General features: G+C 40.0%; 1 protein-coding gene across 5 annotated transcripts in view; it reads right to left on the bottom strand.

Annotated features, from left to right (window-relative positions):
* Window positions 1–4,396: 4,396 nt before the first annotated feature.
* The window catches only part of wizb (WIZ zinc finger b), a 30,741-nt gene continuing 16,742 nt past the window's right edge, over window positions 4,397–18,395 (bottom strand). For 3 of the 5 annotated variants that reach the window (XM_015035861.1, XM_015035862.1, XM_015035865.1), the window contains 9 exons: window positions 18,080–18,205; window positions 17,125–17,676; window positions 15,930–16,382; window positions 15,269–15,766; window positions 14,602–15,177; window positions 14,297–14,508; window positions 8,513–8,819; window positions 6,904–7,069; window positions 4,397–6,105 (listed from right to left, as the gene is read on the bottom strand). In XM_015035861.1, the coding sequence (XP_014891347.1) occupies window positions 5,763–6,105; window positions 6,904–7,069; window positions 8,513–8,819; window positions 14,297–14,508; window positions 14,602–15,177; window positions 15,269–15,766; window positions 15,930–16,382; window positions 17,125–17,676; window positions 18,080–18,205 (3,233 nt within the window). In that variant the 3' untranslated portion in view covers window positions 4,397–5,762. The remainder of the gene's footprint in view (window positions 6,106–6,903; window positions 7,070–8,512; window positions 8,820–14,296; window positions 14,509–14,601; window positions 15,178–15,268; window positions 15,767–15,929; window positions 16,383–17,124; window positions 17,677–18,079; window positions 18,206–18,395) is intronic. The other 2 variants (XM_015035864.1, XM_015035863.1) reach the window with 2 other exon arrangements.

Genomic DNA, 18,395 nt, shown 5'->3' with positions numbered 1-18,395 from the left:
CTTCTGTCCATTTTTAGCTCTTTGCCATTGTGAGGACGAACTCGACTTCAGTCAGTTTAAAGTCTTTCTGGGAATGAGATGGAAAATCTTTGTCTCCTGCGAAGCGTGTTGATAAGCGATGTGAGGATGTAACTTATTCTGCCACACTTTGATGAACATCAAAGCTGGAACTCGTCTTCCGATGAACTTCGAGAATATGTTTTGACTTTTATCTGAAATTGTGACCTAGATTTTTTCTTTTTTTACTTAAACTGTTTATAAATTGCGTTGGCCAGCTGTGAACCGTCGACCCTGCTGAATCAGGGCCGCAATGGGTTGGACTGCAGGAAGGAGAAGCTGCTCTCCTCAGGGACTGAGCTGCTGATCCTGGTGCTTAGAGTGAAAAAATTACTCAGTATCCACATAAAAGTTGCAATTATTTCACTAGATCGTGGATTATCATCAATGTATTGATTGATGGATGGTGCAAATCTTGGATGTGATGAATCAGTGACTTAAATTTAGTCCATCTTGGTTCTCTGAGTCCCTCCCCTTGGTGTCATGGTGAGTTTTACCTCCATGAATGAAAACAGTGTGAACTGAACAGATGTTCCCGGGTTCAACGCTGTCCAAATAAACACGCTGTCCAAATAAACACCATAAGAAAGAACATTCAGCTCCCTGGATGCTTATAGAGCTATGGTGGATTTTTTTTTCACTTAGATTTTCAACCCACATATAACATGTTTTGACAGAAAATATCAGGCCGTCTTTGGCCTGATAGTTTAATAATTAAAAGAATGTGAAAGCATCTGCTGCAGGGGACATCAAACATGCGGTTCTCTTCTGGCCAGATGTGATTTTCCACGTTTTGTTCAATAGTAAGACCACAAAGTAGCAAATAATTAAAGTCGAAGGAAAACTTAAAACGTGTAAAGAAAAATCTAAAACATTCTACATGCATTTATATTCATCCCCCATTACTTTGAATGCCCTAAATCAAGACTAATACACACAATAGTAGTGGCAGCATCACACAAAATACGGAGAAAATCCTGGAAGTAACTATTGAAGGATACAAAAGATTTGAGCCTGGGATGAAAGTTCACCTTTAAGATTAAAGAATGTCTCTGTGTTAGCATGGTCCAGTCAAAGTTCGACTGAGATTCTGATGTATTTCGTAGCAGCTTCTTAATGAGGTTCTATCCCAGGGATCTGCAACGGTAATCGCCACAATGAATGTTTGTATTGTGTCTCCACCTACTGGACAAAGTCATTTATTATTTGAAGGATTTGCAGATACATATGACGGTGTGTTAGGGTCGTTGTAGATGGAACAAAAAGGTACATTTCTGCCTCAAACTCAGGAATTTTCTACAGAAAACAAGAACATTTCTAAGCTCCAAAATTTTGAGATTGCTCTAAAAGATTTTGAATTTTTTGGTGGAAATGAACTCTTTAATGTATCTTCAATGACCCTCAATACACTGGTAATACAGGTAATACTCCCTCAAACGCTTGAACTGACTTTTTACTTGACAATCAGCCCTAAAATATAAATCTTTCATTTATTTTCTATTTTTCTTTCCACTCAACTTTACATGAAAATCAAACTTTTGTAGCAGCTTTTGTGACTTACCTGTCACAAAATCAACCGTCCTGATTGATGTGAACCATGATGCAACATTTCTGTTCGTAACTTTCACGCTTTCAGAAAAACCAAATTTTAGATTTTCAGTGTCTGTAAGCTACAATCATCCAAATAAATGTTTTAAATATGCAGCTTTGTCTGTGATAAATCTATGCAAGTTTGTTAATGATAAAAGAACTTCAATGATTTTCTCATTTATTAGGATGGCAGTAATCCATTCGTTGATATCAATGATTGTTATGCATCTCCCCCTAGTGGAGAAAATTTGTTCTGTCCAAAGGGTTTACATTAACCCCTCGATGGACTGGTGACCTGTCAATCAATGTCACCCTGACCCTGCAAAGTGGAGCACAGACACGGACAGGTTTGCTCATTAACATTTGCCATAACATATCCCAGTAAAATGTGTAAGGCTCCATTCCCCCCAAAAAGGAAATGGCGAGGTCTGAAATTGAAATCACATTTATTGTTTTTTTTCTGGAGTTGATTCACCTAAAACATTACCCTTTGTGTACAGTACTGTTTGTTCCTCAGCTGCTATTGTAACACTCAGACATTAAACATACACACACTCGCACACAGAACAGCAAGTCGCACCCGCCGAGGCTCCACCAGGTACACACTGGGCCTTCTCATACTCGGAGGAAGGAGGATCCTACATCAATTGGCAAAGCGGTCCCCCTGTTTAAGTGTTCTGTGAACATCGAATGAGCATCAGTGGCCACCATTCCCACCAGCACCAAGTTTCAGCTTGGAGAAACTAACATAACATATTAAAAATAATAATAATAAAAAAAATACCCCAAGAGTCACCTCCGCAGGACTGCAAGTACAGAAACACACAGATCAATAAAAATACAAAGCATCAAATGTTGAAATCAAATCACAAGAAATGAATTTAAGATCACTTATTGTTTAACTACTTTGCTAACAGAAATGCTAACAGCTCTATTAGCACCAGCAGTTTCTTTAAGTATATGTAGTTATATAGGTATGTATATAGTCCATAAAAGGGTTGAGGAATCATTTGGATCGAACAGTCATTGTTTTAAGCATGGGGAGGGGGGTGGGACACTGGAACAGACCATAAAATGTCAACAACCTACGTAGTATGTCTCTTCACTTCTGAAACACGGTGACCTAAAACGAACAAAGATGAGACTGGATCTCAGAATTATGGCCTCGGGATCCAGAGGTTTCTTGATGTGGACTGGCGGATCTCAAGAGCCCCGCCCCCTTTTCAACTCCTGTTTGGTTTGCAACTGGAATAAATAGAGCTCTACAGTAACAACGGTTTCAGTCCCATGAAGTCTTTTAAGGAAGTAGGATTATTCCGAACGCCGCTCCAGTCCGTCGTTGTCTGTTGCGCGTGTGCTAGCTCTCCACCGTCGGGTCCAATGTAAACAGCTTTTACAGAGGCAAGACATGGAAGTAAACAGGCTCTTTGGCACATCCTTCACAACCATGGATGCATTTCAAGTCCTGACTGGACTCTACGACAAGACAGGCTCACACACGAGTCCGTTTTATCTAAGGAGGCGTCTTTTATTCAAGCAACTAGACTTGAATTTTTTTCTTTCTTAAAAAAAAAAAAAAGGACACATTTGTAGTGAATGTACAAAAATGTACAAACGAACACAGGCGCACACTGGTGACCTACTTTTTTTTATGAAATGATACTTTCGGCTTTAAACAGAATGAAACTTCCCACATTCAGATGCTAAATAAAAAATAAATAATTTGGGTTATGTAAAAAAAAAAAGGCAGGAAGAACATGGCAACACTGAATGGACGAACTGAAATGAGTAGCCGAGGGCGCTGACCTAAGTCGTCAAAGGTCAAGGCTGGAAAAACATCAGTCGGGACAGCAGGCGACTCTGCTATGGAGCTGTAACATGAAGACAGGCACAAACATCAGTAGAATCATAAAAGGGAGCAAAGGTTTGGGGATTCATGTGTTTCACGGGGCCTTCCAAAAGTATTCATACCCCTTGAACTTATTTTGCTTTTATATTTTTCCATAACCAAGTCAATGTAGTTTGTTTAGATTCTATGTTAACACAAAGTACTGCTTGATTGTGAAGTTGCAGAAAAGTGATATGTGCTTTAATCATTTTAAAGAAAGAATAATATTAAAAGAAAAAAAATGCTGCACATTTGCATTCAGCCCCTCAAAATTCGTAGGTTTTAGACGCACCTTATGCCGTAAGTCTTTTGTCGGTACCAAAACATTTTCAGTAAATCTTTAATGTTTTACATTAGATGGAAAACATCTTTTAAAAAAAATTCTTTCATCTTGATGCAGATTTTCAACTGGACTTTGATCTAAGTTTGGAACATTCCTTGGTCTACAGTAATTTTTAGACTATAAGCCGCTACTTTTTTCAGAAGTTTGGAACGTTACGATGCAGCTAACAAGCAAACCTTTTACCAACAGATTTTGAAAGATTGGTCAAGCTCAGCAAATCTGCCTCAAGATGAATGTGAAATTGGTAGGAGTTAAGTGTTATAGTGCACATGAGAAGGATGAAGATAGCGATCAATGGTTTTTACTGGTAGGCTACTATATATATATATATATATATATATATATATATATATATATATATATATATATATATATATATATATATATATATGTGTGTGTGTGTGTGTGTGTGTGTGTGTCTTTTTAAGCAGCCATTTTACTGGCACTGTTCAGAAAAAGCATTCACTGTACACATTTGTGTATGCTACCAGTATGTATTTGATTAAAACTTTTTTTTTAAAATTGTTTAAATATCTCATGTTACAATTCAGTTTCAAAAATACTTCATGGATCTCAAAGGGATATTAAACGTAACTCATTAATTCAGATTCTGCAAAGAGTTATTATAGACAGTGATGGTCTCCTATGACTTATAGATAAGTGCTCCCTACATATGTACACTTTTGTTTTTCTTTTCAAAGTTAGTGTGTCTTATATTTAGTCACACTTAATAGTCCGCAAATTACGGTATGTCATTTGTCCTAACTGGCATAGAAAGTACTCCTGGATCCGTGTTTCTGTTTTTTGTTTGTGAGCGTGTCTTGTCTTTTCAAAGTTGGACACACTGAGCCTGGTTCTAAAGCAGCTTAATCCTGTTAAAGGTTTTTTTTTTCCTTTCTACTTTCACCACATGCATGCTCAATAAGAGAAATTACTGAAAAGTTAAATTGACTTGAATTGAAATGAGAGTTGTTAGCATTGGTGTTATTTGCAGAAAATTAAGGTTAATTTTCTTTTCACTTCACATTCATGCACTATCTTGTGTAGGCCTATCACATACAATCCCAATAAAATGCATTAAAGTTTATGACAAAAATCAAAACGTTCTAAAGGTGTGCATACTTTTGGAAATGACTGCATGTCTGTGTATTAATGTGTATATGAAGTCGCTACATTCAAGCTAAATATATGTAGACTTTTGGGAACAGTAATACAACGAAAAGGTTAATCTGAGTGATTGTTCCTTAGTTATGTGCTTCTACATGTTGTTCCAAAATTTCATTTTAACACATGTATATTGTTTCATTAAGTGCAGGATAACAATGTCAAATTTAAAAGTGCCTTTTTAACACCAAGTGTTTTACCACACAGCTAAAAGTCTCAGCGGTGAGACGAGCATGATTAGAAATTCAGTCAGGAACTTTTAAGAAAAAACAAAAAGGCTTGCCATCATCTCACAAGTCTTGCTCATGTGAGGATGGGGGGTTGAGCTGTAGTAGACAGGGCAGTAAAAGTGTGATAAAGGGTTCATGTTAGCCTCTCAGTGTCCCATTGATTGGGAAAGGTACAGTAATATCTGAACATTCAGTATAAACAAGGCAAACACAAAGTAGTATTTGATCTCTCCTCATGACCTCGGACAGTTCCCATTATCACCCATCCCTTATCCCACAGTGGAGCCGGGAAAGCTTCGTTCCCATGGCAACAGGACTTAGGAACAGTCTAGAGATGCTTCAAATGTGCTTGGGGGGCTTCAAAAGGGCTCTTAAGATGGAGAAAGCTCCTCTCTCTTACTACAGTTTCTGGAGGTTCCAGGAAGGAAAAAGTGGTGGACGAACAAAACAAGCGGTGGAGCTGCAGCAGCGACGCGTGAGGAGCTTGGGCTCACACCATCTGTGTGGGGAGAGGAATGGGAGTCGGGATTATGGCGGGCTGCTCCTCTGAGACCTGTGTGATCTCTTTGGCAGTTACGGTGGGAGCAAACTCCGCCACGGGCGTGGGGGAGCGGCTGTTGGGGGCCGTGGAGCGGGTCGGGGTGGAGGCAGTTCTTGAACTGGGGTCGGAGGCATGGACAGGGGTCGAGTTGTCGGCTGGGTTGTGGCCGTCGGCGGTGGCTGCTTTTAGGGCGGCAGGCTTGTTGTAGTTCATCTTGAAGATGTGCTGCTGGAGGTGTCTGATCCAGTCCTCCTGCACCGACAGCGGGCCGTGGAACTCCACCTCGCAGAACCTGAATAACACACACAAAAACAGAAAAAACTGCTGAATATAACCACGATATAATAGAAGCAGTTGTTGGAGTAAAAGAAATAAGGACATTGCAGCAAGCAGTTGATGTTGTCAGGCCACTTTCTCCCTTAGGAGAAGTTAAATACTTTAAGTTTTTTTTTTTTTGACTGCAGTTACATCAGAACCTAAGCACTTTTTGTGTTGCCTGAGAATCCCAAAAGGTTTACAAAATACTTCACACTGCATCAGCGGCTAAAGTAGAGGAAAGCTTTAGAGGCAGAGGAGGAAGGAACTGCAGTTTGAGGATTAAAGGCGCTATTTAAAACTCAGCCACACAGTTCTTTATCTGATAGTCTCAACATTACCAACATTAAGAATGATTTCACATCAAATGCTTTTTACTCCACTTTAATCTAATTCTAGTTTGTTGGCCTACAAAATCCAGTTCGATTGGGGAGGAGGGAATGCGATAAATCAAACCATGAAGAGGACCAAACAAAGTGAACTCAGTTAGAATGCAAATGTGAAAACCAAGTGGACCAAAGACGACTTCAAAAGCAGTAAGTGTACTAAAGTGCTGGGCATTCGGGTAATTACAACTAAAAGCAAAGCGAGAGAAAAGCGAAACGTTAGCACTAGTCTTTTGCCAGAGAAAGACACCAGTTGAAAATGCAACAAATGTTGCAATTTTGGTCCCCAGTCGAACGAAGTACCAGACTATCAGGTGTGAAAACAGCCTTAGTGCCCTGAGTGTCTTCTTTCTTTCATGGATACAACTGAGCTCATAGGTTTTCCTTACCGGCACTTCAGGGTGTAGAACTTGCCCACCAGTTTGACCAGTGGGTAGGAAGGTGGCTTGGGTACCAGGGAGGGGACGGTTCCTGTGCGTGGGGGCTTTGGAGAGCCACTGTCCCTGTCGGCTCCGTCTGGGCAGGATGGGTGCTTCAAAGGTCGACGCTCGAAACCTTAGAGCAAGAAAACGCAGCAAAATCATCTTAATCACTTTTTAAGATGGAGGAGGACTCCAGTTTTGAAACTTGTTGAAGTTACTAAGAGGTAGCAGGACAATGTATAACACATTTTTGGTTTGCATGTTCTGCCAGTAAGATTTCCATTATTTATGCATTTATTTTCAGTACACATTAGGTTTGGGCAAAATTAAAGCTCCCCAAATACAAATACTGATCTAGAAAAACATTCCCCTTGGTAGAATGCTTCTTTAGGGCACCTGTCACACAAAGAAGTGTGATTTGTACCATTAAACTACAAACAGTAATGTCATTTAATCATATTTATTTACATTTATTGATTTTAATTGACGCTGTCCTTGAAAAAACTGGAGAAAACAGTAAAATGCAACACTGCAACACAAAGGATGCTCTGATTATCTGTATGGCTCTTAAGATAATTTTAAGAGATTATGCTGTGTGTGTTAAGAGGGATCTGGTCCACTTGGAAGGACGACAAGACCACGTCAATCTAACATCGGGGACATTCAACATGTTGGATTGTCTTGGCTCGATATCGCAGCATGTGAGGCAATCAACCCAGCCTGTTTAATGTGACATTCAGCCAATCAGAAAGTGACGTGACAGAAACACGGTTGGTGAATCCAAAACACACAGAAGACAAAACAACTATCATGACGGACCAGAAGTAACAGTCTACAAACTATCGCCGTTACGTCTTTGCAGTCGGCTAAAGTGGTTCATGTGTGGTGTGAAGTTCATAAAACTGGTCAAATATGAACGAATAGCGGTTTTTGCATTTGGAAATTTCTCTAAATGAAATACCCAACATCTTTTCAACTTCATATACTTTGGCAGCACACAAAAAAACTGCTTTGATCTAAAAAATGACTTAAGCACACAACTATTATTTTGAAAAGCTACAACTGTAGGCCTGCAATCAATACATCAATTAATGAAATGATCGATCAAAACAAGCTCAATGATTTCCATTTGAATAATTTATTGTTTTTCTCCTTTCTCTCTTTCTACCAAAACTGGATCACGAAAGTCTTCAATCTGGTGCAACCAGCCATTTTTATTAAGGACAAATGTGTTTACAGAGACTTCAGAATTTGATTTGTTGTTTCTGTTGTTTTGTTGGTTTAATTAAGACATTTCAAATGTTTCAGTGTTAAATGTTCATTAGAATTTAAAGTTCATTGATAGTTGATAATATGTTCTTGCATTATTATGCCTTTGCCATTATATTACTTGAAAATGGTCTAAAAAGAACAATATTATCATTTGTCACATTAACTTCTGGGATAATTTATCATCCAGCAAAATTTGTTATCGTGACAGACCCAGTTTTGAAACTTGTTAAAGTTACTTCATCATGTAGACCTACATGCAGGTGAATATTTCAGGTTTGTGCAAGTGTTGTGTTTCCATGCGTACCTCTTGGCAGACGGACATTCAGCTCGCTGCGGGCCACCTGTGCTTGAAGGCTGCTGCCGAGGCGTGAGAAGGTGGGGCTGCTTCCGCCAGCCCTGGCCGGAGCCGCCCGCAAGGCGGCCCCCGATTCCTTGTCGGCGGCCTCGGAGGAGCCCTGCCGGAGTTCTTGGCTCCGTGGCCGAGCCAGGCTAGAAGCCAGGGAAGAAGACCACTGAGAGGAAGAGGAGGACGAGGAGGAGTGGGCCTTCTGCGATGAGATTGGGAGGACATGATCAGAATCCACAGACGAGGTGAGAGGTGAGCTCGTCTTCTGGAACACGGAAAAATAAGTGATCTATCAGCAGCGCTTTAAGGAAAACTATACTGTCACTGCCTAAAGACGATGTTCTCAATATATTTTATAACATACATGAACTCTGAATATGATCAACATAAAACTAGGAACCAACAATTGAGTTTATCATTGCCAGAAAAAAAATGAGCAGCCAAGAATCTGATCTGAATATCTAGTCTTAACAAAACGAGACCAGATGGTCATGCTGTTATTTAAGATCCCTTTAATGTCTCCAAAATATGTTCAAATGTAAAAAAAAAAAAAAAAAAAAAATATATATATATATATATATATATATATATATATATATATATATATATATATTCATGATCAGCAGCAGCAAGTGACTTTTAGGTTAAGACATGTTGTTTCTTATTATTTTTACATTTATTTATGGAAGGTTATGGTGTGTCTGGATGCCTTATGTTGGGTTAGATTTGTTCAAGTGAAAGTAATAGGATAAAGCAGAGAAAATAAAGATTATATGCATATATTTTTCTCAGTAAATATATATTGACATGAAATTCCCATCTATTTCAGCAGTGTCACTTACATTACACCAAGCATTAAGTTATGTGTAATAAACTGTCATAAAAGACATTAAAACCATATAGAAAGAACCTGAAATATGAGTATTTAGAAAGCAGTGCTGCCTGCTATCTGTGCTAATTAACAGACTGGTTTAGTAACAGGTTGTTTCTCACGCAAGACACACAAGTAGAAGCAATGAGCTTTCTCCGTACCTTTGCAACTTCACTGTTGCACAATGTACTGATGGGATTGGTTACAGACATTATTTCTAAACTTCTGAATGTTCCAGCGAGCGCCGTTGGGGCCACAATAAGGAAGTGGTAAGAACATAATTTCATCATAACCCCCATCAAGTCCAGGTGACAGAGGAGTCAAAGAAATCATCAGGAGTGTTTCTAGAGCCAATTACAACTCAAGAGGGCCTGACGTATCAAACCTGTAGAAAATCTGTCGATTTGGAGATTTAATTTAGAAAGGAGTGTAGGATAAGGTCAGTGTGGCCTTGTGGAGAAAATCAAGCTGTGTCCCAGAATTATTAGTCCTACACTTGTGCAAAAAAAAAAAAAATATGTTTTTGGCCGTGTCATATTTCATGCACCTAAATATATCTATGCTTGTCTACTTATTTGATAGAAAATTAAAAAAAAATGTAGCCAGGTGAGGCAGAGTTAAGTGATGAATATGACCACGGGATTTAAAACAATGTTGGTGTATGAATCTGGACAGTGTGTGGGATTAATTGCTAACTGTTTCCAGAGATTATTAAATACAGCCAAATCACGTCCATTTAAAGAGTCTCCAGCTGTGGATCTCTTGCATGTAGTTACGAACTCAAGGAGGGGTTTTCATACTCAAATCAACACAATTTGGAAATTGATGAGATCAGGAACAGCTACATACACAGGAACATAAATAGTGCGCTCAACTGTAGTTGCTTTTGTGAACATTTACAGCGCAAGACTCCACTGCTGAAGAAAAACATTTGGAAAACACTTAAGAGGCACTGGGATTAAATAAAGCTCAGTGAGTGTGTCCAATACTCAACTTTAAATATTTCACTCTATTACAGAGAGTTTAGTTCATGAACTTTTCCACATTCATATCTCTGTGTGTGAGTATTACTTGGCCTGTTACTGATTTCTAATGTGAATTTCATGTCAACAGCCCCATGAGAAACACGTTTAATAAAAAAAAGTTAGTCTGTTCAAAATTTGTTCCCCCCACTTTATTTCCCTCGATACTGACATCATTTAATATAGCTAAACATAGTACAAAGTAGGTATTTTACTTGCTAATGAGAATAAATTTGAACTCTGGAAATAAAAAAACAAACAAGCCATTGTTTCTCTTACTGTAGAATATAAACTACAGTTTTCAGAAAATGTTGCACCACTTCCCAAATTACGTAATTTATAACCATAAGTGAAAATGCAGGCACCGTCTGTGTAGCACGTTAAAAGGAACCTGCTGGTTTAGTTTTAGAGAGTGAGTTTGTGTGTCAGCTTCTGGCACATGCCAGTCACAGAAGAAGCTGAGTTAACTATATCATAGAAGTTTGGAGCCTGTAGACGTGTTGCATTTTTTCCTTTCAGACAAAGGTTTAAAGAAATACAGCTTTAGTTGAAAGTTTAATCCTAAGTGTACCCTCGGCGTCTGTGACATGCTATGGGGAACTGTGAAAATAATAAAAAAAGAAAAAAAGAAGATTTGGCAGACGTACACGTTAGATAAAACTGAAAGTGAACTCCTGCCAGACAGAAGAGTAGTGCAAACGCTGCACATTCTATTAAATAGCAGCAAATTTCTTGCTATGGATGCCAAATAGTTACTCAAGCCACAAGCACAGAAAAATAGCAAGGCTTGAACAAAATTACAAGCGAGCCAAGGTGGACCTCAAAATCCTCAGAAACACTCAACTCTCTGACCTGAATGTAAAAAAAAAAAAAAGAAAAAAACATCATCTGATATGCACAACCGTAAGGAATTAATGTGCAGGAAACAAAATGCATTCAAGTACAGGAAGATTTAACAGACTACAAAGATACCTTTATTACCTTATTACTAAATCTGTTTTTTATTTATAAGATTTTAAAAGTTTCTAAATCATGTTAAGAATGGTTTAACTACAGAGTTAGCATGTTATCTGATCGGTATCATAAGCATTATTAATATCTATGAAGTGCAAATTGAAAGTTACAAAAATGACTTTTGTTCAAAAAGAAGTACACTAAAATCCCTCTTTACTCTGATACCCCTAAATAAAGTCTAGTGCATTCAATAGCCTTCGGAAGTTGCCAGTGTGTAAATTAATCTCAGTGTAAATAAAGGTGATCGAAACTTATGCTAGTAACTGTACACCTACCAATACATCCCCAGCATGAAAAATGGTGGTGGTGCTTTTATACATTCAGGACAGAGAAGCTGGTTTAGAGTTAATTTGAAGTAAATTGAGATAAATTACAGGGCAAGCCTAGAAGAAAAGATGCTAGATGAGTCTAAGCATGCAGCCAGAGCTACAATGGAACAGGTCAGATCAGATAATCTGTGGTGAAACTTTAATTTGATGTTCATAGATGCTCTCTGTTAAATCTGACTGAGCTCGACTGTTTTGCAAAGAACATTTCATTTTCAAGATGCTCAAAAGCTGGTGGAAAGGTGGTTCGACAAAGTGTTGATTCAGGTAGGGCGAATACAAATACAAGCCTCAATTTTCAGATTTTTTTGTGAGGAAAAAGTGTGAAAATTGAGTATAATTTTGGTCTAACAAATAAAATGCCAATGAAATAGAGGACAGATTACTGCAGTACTGGATCTTGGAAAGCCAAAAATGTCAACATTGAACATATGTATGGATTTTATGTCCACTTTTTTTTAATTAGTAGTGTTAATTTGTTTTAATCTTTGTTTTTTTTATTATGTGTATTAACATCAACTTGCCAATGAGGCAAACGATGGAAATTAGTCACTTGGCTATAATCCTATATATTTCCATGTAAATGTTTATTAATACATCTTGTCCTATTTTTTTTTTAAAGTAAACTTGACATTGTAATGTGACAAAAAATGTAGAGAAAGGGGTGTGGATATTTTTGCAGGGCACTCAAACAAGTTTTAGTACAATCTCACTAATGGAAGAGGCTTCTCTAGGACACATCATCCCTATTATTAGACAGTCGGCATCACACTCCTCACATCACAACCCCAACCAACTTCACCCTGAAACATCTAATCAGCTTGAACACAAACACCACCAGGGCTGTGTGCTATCTGCTCTGTAAAATCATAACTTCTAAACCCATCTCTACCTCTGTGGTTCATTCCTTTTTAAAGTCTTACATTTTATTGTTGCCTCAATAACAACAATAAAAAATAGATTTCTAATTATGTTATGTGTTTAACATTGCTGCAGTTTTGATACCTGCATATTAGTTGGATTGAAAAATAACAAACCTTTGCAATATAATCCCAAAGATATTTAAAGAGTAGTTTCTGCTCCATATGTGTTTCAAATCAGGGCTTGGAGAAAAGGTGTGAGAGAGAGTGACGCAAATGCACCAGAAACTAATTTCAGAACAGGGGAGGGGAAAAAAAAAAAAGACTCGACACATTTTCTTCCATCAACAGCTTGCTATAATTTATCTGAAGATGAAACATAAGCTGCCAGGCACCCTGGTTACTATGGTAACTATCAAGTGAATAGCAGAGTCGTTCTGGCATCTGTCCCCACAGTGATTTTTTTACAGGGAGTAAAGACACAGGATCAACAGTAAAGCTCTGAGCTGCGAGACAACACGTCTGCAGCTTTCCAGGACACAAAATGTCTGTCGTGTAGCCAGCAGAGGCCTGACTGATCTGAAAGCAGGAAGGCTGTTTAAAGACCCTGGAAGGAGGAAACTGAAAAAACAGCACAGCAGGCTACCGGCTTTTACTATGTATTTACCTGGCTACTTGCTAAGAAAACAAGGATTTTTTTAACGCTGATAGTTTTTTTTTTTTTTAACAAGCCATTTAATCAAAAATCAAATGACAAATCTGCATTTAATAAGAACATCGAGAGAGCCATATGGAAAATATTGGATGTGATGTTTATTTTACTGGGATTTTATGTCATAGAACAACACAGCATCGCAGATAAATGTGTATTGAAAGGAAAACGATATCCAAAACCTGCGTACATTAGTTTTCCAAATACAGCTGCGGCTCTAAACAAAGGAGGTTTTTTGTCCATTCTTTCTGCAAAATCATAACCTTTGTGAGACTTGATGAAGACTACCTGTAGTCTGTACAGACATTTGTAAGTTTTGCCACAGATTCTCAAATCAATTTGGGAGGGCCTTTCTGACACATTAATATTCTCTAATGAAAATAAAATGAAAATTGTAGCTCTGGCTGTATTTTTAAGGTTCTTGTTCTGCTGGGAGGTAAACCTCTACATCATCAGATGTAAGCAAAAAATATTAATTACCAGAAATAAAGTCTTGAAAACATCAGTATTTGTAATTAATGTATAGAATGTTTCACTTATTGAACTGACACAAAAATACATGAATTTTTAAAAAATATTCTGATCTTGAGTTGAATGACTGATATAAGTTTACACAAAACTCCACTCCAGTCACTATTAAGGCAAACATTTCCACTAGATTTGATTTAACGGTATCAGAAGAAAGTAAGATGAATACAAATGCAAAAAGCACAGTTCAAATTTTAAACCAGAGTTTGTGGTTGTCCTATTGTCTCCTTCCTAAAAGTGATTTTTTATTTTATTTTTTATTTTTTGCCAAAATCACTTGGCAAAAAATGACTTCAGAAGGTGACTATTTAGCAAAATGAGCTAAAGTTAAAACAGGCATGAATACTTTTGCTAGGCACTAAATTCTACCTCAGAGGTGCATTTCCAACAAAGACCGAGTGGTCCTTACCTTCTTCAGGGAGGAGCGGTTACCCTGCATGTAGTTGCGGTGCATCTCCAGGACCTTTTGTGGTCTGCTGCGTATCCAAGCGCTCAGCGTCTCGATAGGCGACCCGTTCACAGACCACTCAGTCACGCCAAACTGCCTCAGGTGGGCTCGCGCATGGCTGGCTAGAGCCTTACGATTCTCAAAGTAAAAGCCGCACAGCTCACAACTGGGGTCTGAAGAACACAGAAAAGGATTAGAGTTCTTGTTTAGGGATGAATGATTGGAATTAGAAGGGACTCTGCATGAGCGTGATGGCTGCAGCTTACCCTGGTGTCCGTGCTTTTCTGGTGAAGGTTTCCTTTTGTAGGAGAAATCGTGTGGAAGCGATGGGAAAGTCTTAAGTCGATGTGCATGTGAAGCAATGGCCTCTGCTGACTGCGTCTTTTCTGACATGGGCCTTTTGGCCAGAGGGGACAATCGGAACAACTTCCCTGCAGGTTGGGAGGCAGATGGACCCATGGGGCCGAGGCCCTGCTTGAGCATCCTCGACCCGGACTGCACCAAACTGAGAGGAGACTTACGAAACTTGGAGGACTGGTAGCCTGGAACACCCAAACCGTCTGAGCCACGGGCTCCTGCCGCGTTTTCCCATAGCGGACTGTTGGTTCCTTGCCTGGACTCTTTCTTCACTCCTTGGTCCAAGCGAGATGAGCTACTGGACCGTCGCTTGTGCATGACTTCCCTCAGAGTGTCGATTGGCGAGCCATTGACAGACCACTCCGTGATGCCCATTTGCCGCAGATGGGAGCGCGCGTGGCTGGATAGACCTTTGCGGTTCTCAAAGTATTCCCCACAGAACTCGCATCGAATGTCCCTCGTAGGCTCCACTTCATGGGCCATGGCTGAGAGGAAACCAGGAGGTAAAACAATATATTACAATTTTCATTAGGAAATTAATGTACAACAATTACACCTGAAATTCTTTCAATTTACCTAGGTTAAGGGGATAAACTTTGTCGGATTTGCCCCAGTTTGAGCTTGGCGGCTCAACCGGAAAACTTCCGGCTCTTCCCACAGACCCGGGCGCAGTGACCTCCACCTGCACTGGCTCCGGCTTTGGCTTGATAGCGAGGCTGCTCGGAGACATCGGTGGAGCCGAGCTGGATTTGGACATCACTGACTGAGGAGGACTGGACGGGCGTGCGAAGGCGAAAGGCAGGCGGCTGAGGAGTGGAGACGAGGAAGGCGACAGAGGGGAGCGAGGAGGTCCCGGAGAGGACGGTGGGGGGGATTTGAGAGGCTTGAGAGGAAGGGCGCAGGGCAGGCCTCGCCTGGTGATGATCTCCCGCAATGTGTCAATTGGAGAACCGTTGACTGACCACTCAGTAATCCCCATTTGGCGCAGGTGGGAGCGGGCGTGGCTGGAGAGGCCTTTGCGATTCTCAAAATACTCCCCACAGTACTCACATCCTATTTCCTTTGGAGGTTCATCTGGCAGACAAGAGAATTCTTACTTTTAAACTTTTATTTCCATTTCACAAATACACATTACTTTATCAGTAAAATAAAATCCTAACAAAAGGTGGTTGTAACATGTAGAACTTCAAGAGGCAGAAACATTTTTTTGCAAGGTACTGCATCATGCATCACTTACTGTGTGGAAGGGCCATCAGCTCCCCGCTGCTGAGGCGGAAGACCTGCATGGAAGAGGTCTTGAGACGCTTGGCAGGCGGACCTGGTAGAGACGAGGCAGAGGAAGAGGAAGAGGTAGCTTTGGACCCACCCCCAACTGTGGTCACCTTGTAGAGGAGTGACGCGGAGGAAGAAGAAGAGAGCGTTAGCAGCGACTGCTTTGCTGGGGGAAGTGCTGGGGACACGTCCTGAGTTTCCGTGGGACTGTCCAGCTCCAGCGCACTTGCCTTGTGCTTAAAGTCATCTGTGTCCATGAGCTGGCTCAGGAGTTCAATAGGAGAGCCTTTGGACTCTGAGTACTCAACGCCAAAGTGTCGCAGGTGGGCTCGCGCGTGGCTGGATAGGCCTTTACGAGTCTCAAACCAAGCACCACACAGCTGACAAACGATGTCCTTGTCGGAGTCCATATCCAGTGCTGTAAACAAACAGGAAATCATTGAATTTCCTGTCCGTGCTTTTCTGGTGAAGCACGGACCAGAAAAGCACGGACACTGGTAGCACTGGTAGCCAAAGTCAAAGTTTTGACTTTGGCTACCAGAGGAAGCCAAAGTCAAAACTGTATTGAAGTACAGCTGTTGGAAAATTGTACTTTACTTGAGTAGCATTTTTTTGGGAAAACTTAAGACCTCCACTGCACTATAATATAACGATAAATTGTACTTTTTACTCCACTACATTTCTCCAAAGGCTTTCGTTACTTGTTATTTCCATTGGCTGTGTTTGTGTAGTTTGTGCCTATTTTGTTCCACTGACACACAATAAAATTACACAGTATATCCCTGAATGAACAACGCATGAAATTTTAAAATGTCTTTGATCATCAAGAAAAGCTAGAAAAAGTCAGACTAATGCATTACTGATTATTTATGGTTGAAGAACTGTACAAATTAGCAAATAATTTTTCCAAATATTATTGACTACGCTGAAAAAACAACTTCAAAATTTGAGGTATTTTCAATACTTAAGTATTTTTGAAAACACATACTCTAATACTTTGACTTAAGTAATAAGTTGACAGAGCTACTTTTACTTTGATGAGTAGGATCAGTATTTTGATTTAAATGATAAAACTGAGCACTTGGTCCACCAGTGAATTAGCACTGATAAGACTGAACAATTACTAGAACTCAGTCTTGGGCCAGAGTGATGATGCTTACTGAGGTTGAGAGGAGCATCGTTCTCCTGCGGAGCCCAAAGCGGTTTGGATGTTGTGGTTCCGGAGGCAGCGGATAGATTAGAGGTCAGGCATTTCAGCCCCCCAACTTTGTGCTCTTGTGAGCGCAATGGGGAAGACACGGGCAGTAGAGATGAAATGGGGGCTTTCTTCACTACTGAGGAAGGTGAGCTGGAATGAGCTGGAGCTGGAGAGGCACCTGGAGACGGTGTGGGCGTAGTGGAGCCGGAGGGCACTGCCTTCGCCGCTTTGGCCAGTATGGAGAGAGGAATGGGCTTCTCGTCCAACTCCATGTCCTCCATCTCTTCGGCTTTGAGGGAGACGGACAGGGAGGGCTTCTTGGGCGAGAGCAGGGATGAGCTGATTTTGCCGTCGATGCTGCGCTCCATGGCTACCCGGTGAAGCAGCTCGATGGCCGACCCGCCGCTCTCTGAGACGGTGAAGCCCAGCTGGCGCAAGTGAGCGCGAGAGTGGATGGAGAGTCCACGTCTGCTCTCAAACTGAGAGTCACAGACCTCACATTTCCACTTCTTGACTGTAAAAGACGAGAAATTGTGTTACATGTGTGGTTCAAATTGCCAAAGGTATTCAAAACGTTTTCACCTGTATGCAAAATGGGCTTTCCCTAACTATCCTGTCAAAGTTGTGGTTGACAGGTAAAAAGTTTTTACAAACTTTTTTTTTTTTTCACCAGACTTTTTCCTTTTACTTCTCTTTCCCCTAGTATAATAAAAATAAACCCAGTCAGTTTCTTTGGCAATTATCTAGTGTGGCGTAATCTACTTAAAGAGGGTGTCAATAACAGTATGTTGGACAACTATTGTAACAAAAATTTGTGATAAACTGAATTTTAAGTTTTTAAAACGCGTAGAAAACGCAGAACGTTCTAGTGGTATTAATACTTCTGTGAAGTAAATTTCTGATTTCTATGCTCTCACCCTTGCCGTCTACATCCTCCCTGAGGGAGAGGCTGTCCTTTTTTCCAGTACTGGAGCAAAGAGCATCCAGTGAGGAAAGTCGCAGACCCTCCTCATCCTCTTCATCGGCTGCTTCCTTGTCATCGCCTACACAAAACAGGAAGTTCATATAAATGTTGACGTTAATATGGCTGCTCAGTAATTAATAATGTTAATGAAAATATATTACATCAAAGTGTATTTTTATTATGTAAACTAATAAGAACACATATATGTGACATTCATTGTGAATGAACTGGAACATTTCTTCTAACAACCCACCCAAAGTGATGTCAAT

This window comes from Poecilia latipinna, unplaced genomic scaffold (genome assembly GCF_001443285.1).
Source record: "Poecilia latipinna isolate Pla-1442-1.1 unplaced genomic scaffold, P_latipinna-1.0 Scaffold350, whole genome shotgun sequence".
Lineage (NCBI taxonomy): Eukaryota > Metazoa > Chordata > Actinopteri > Cyprinodontiformes > Poeciliidae > Poecilia > Poecilia latipinna.
Note: the sequence above shows the minus strand (reverse complement) of the source record. Positions and strands in the feature narration are given on the sequence as shown.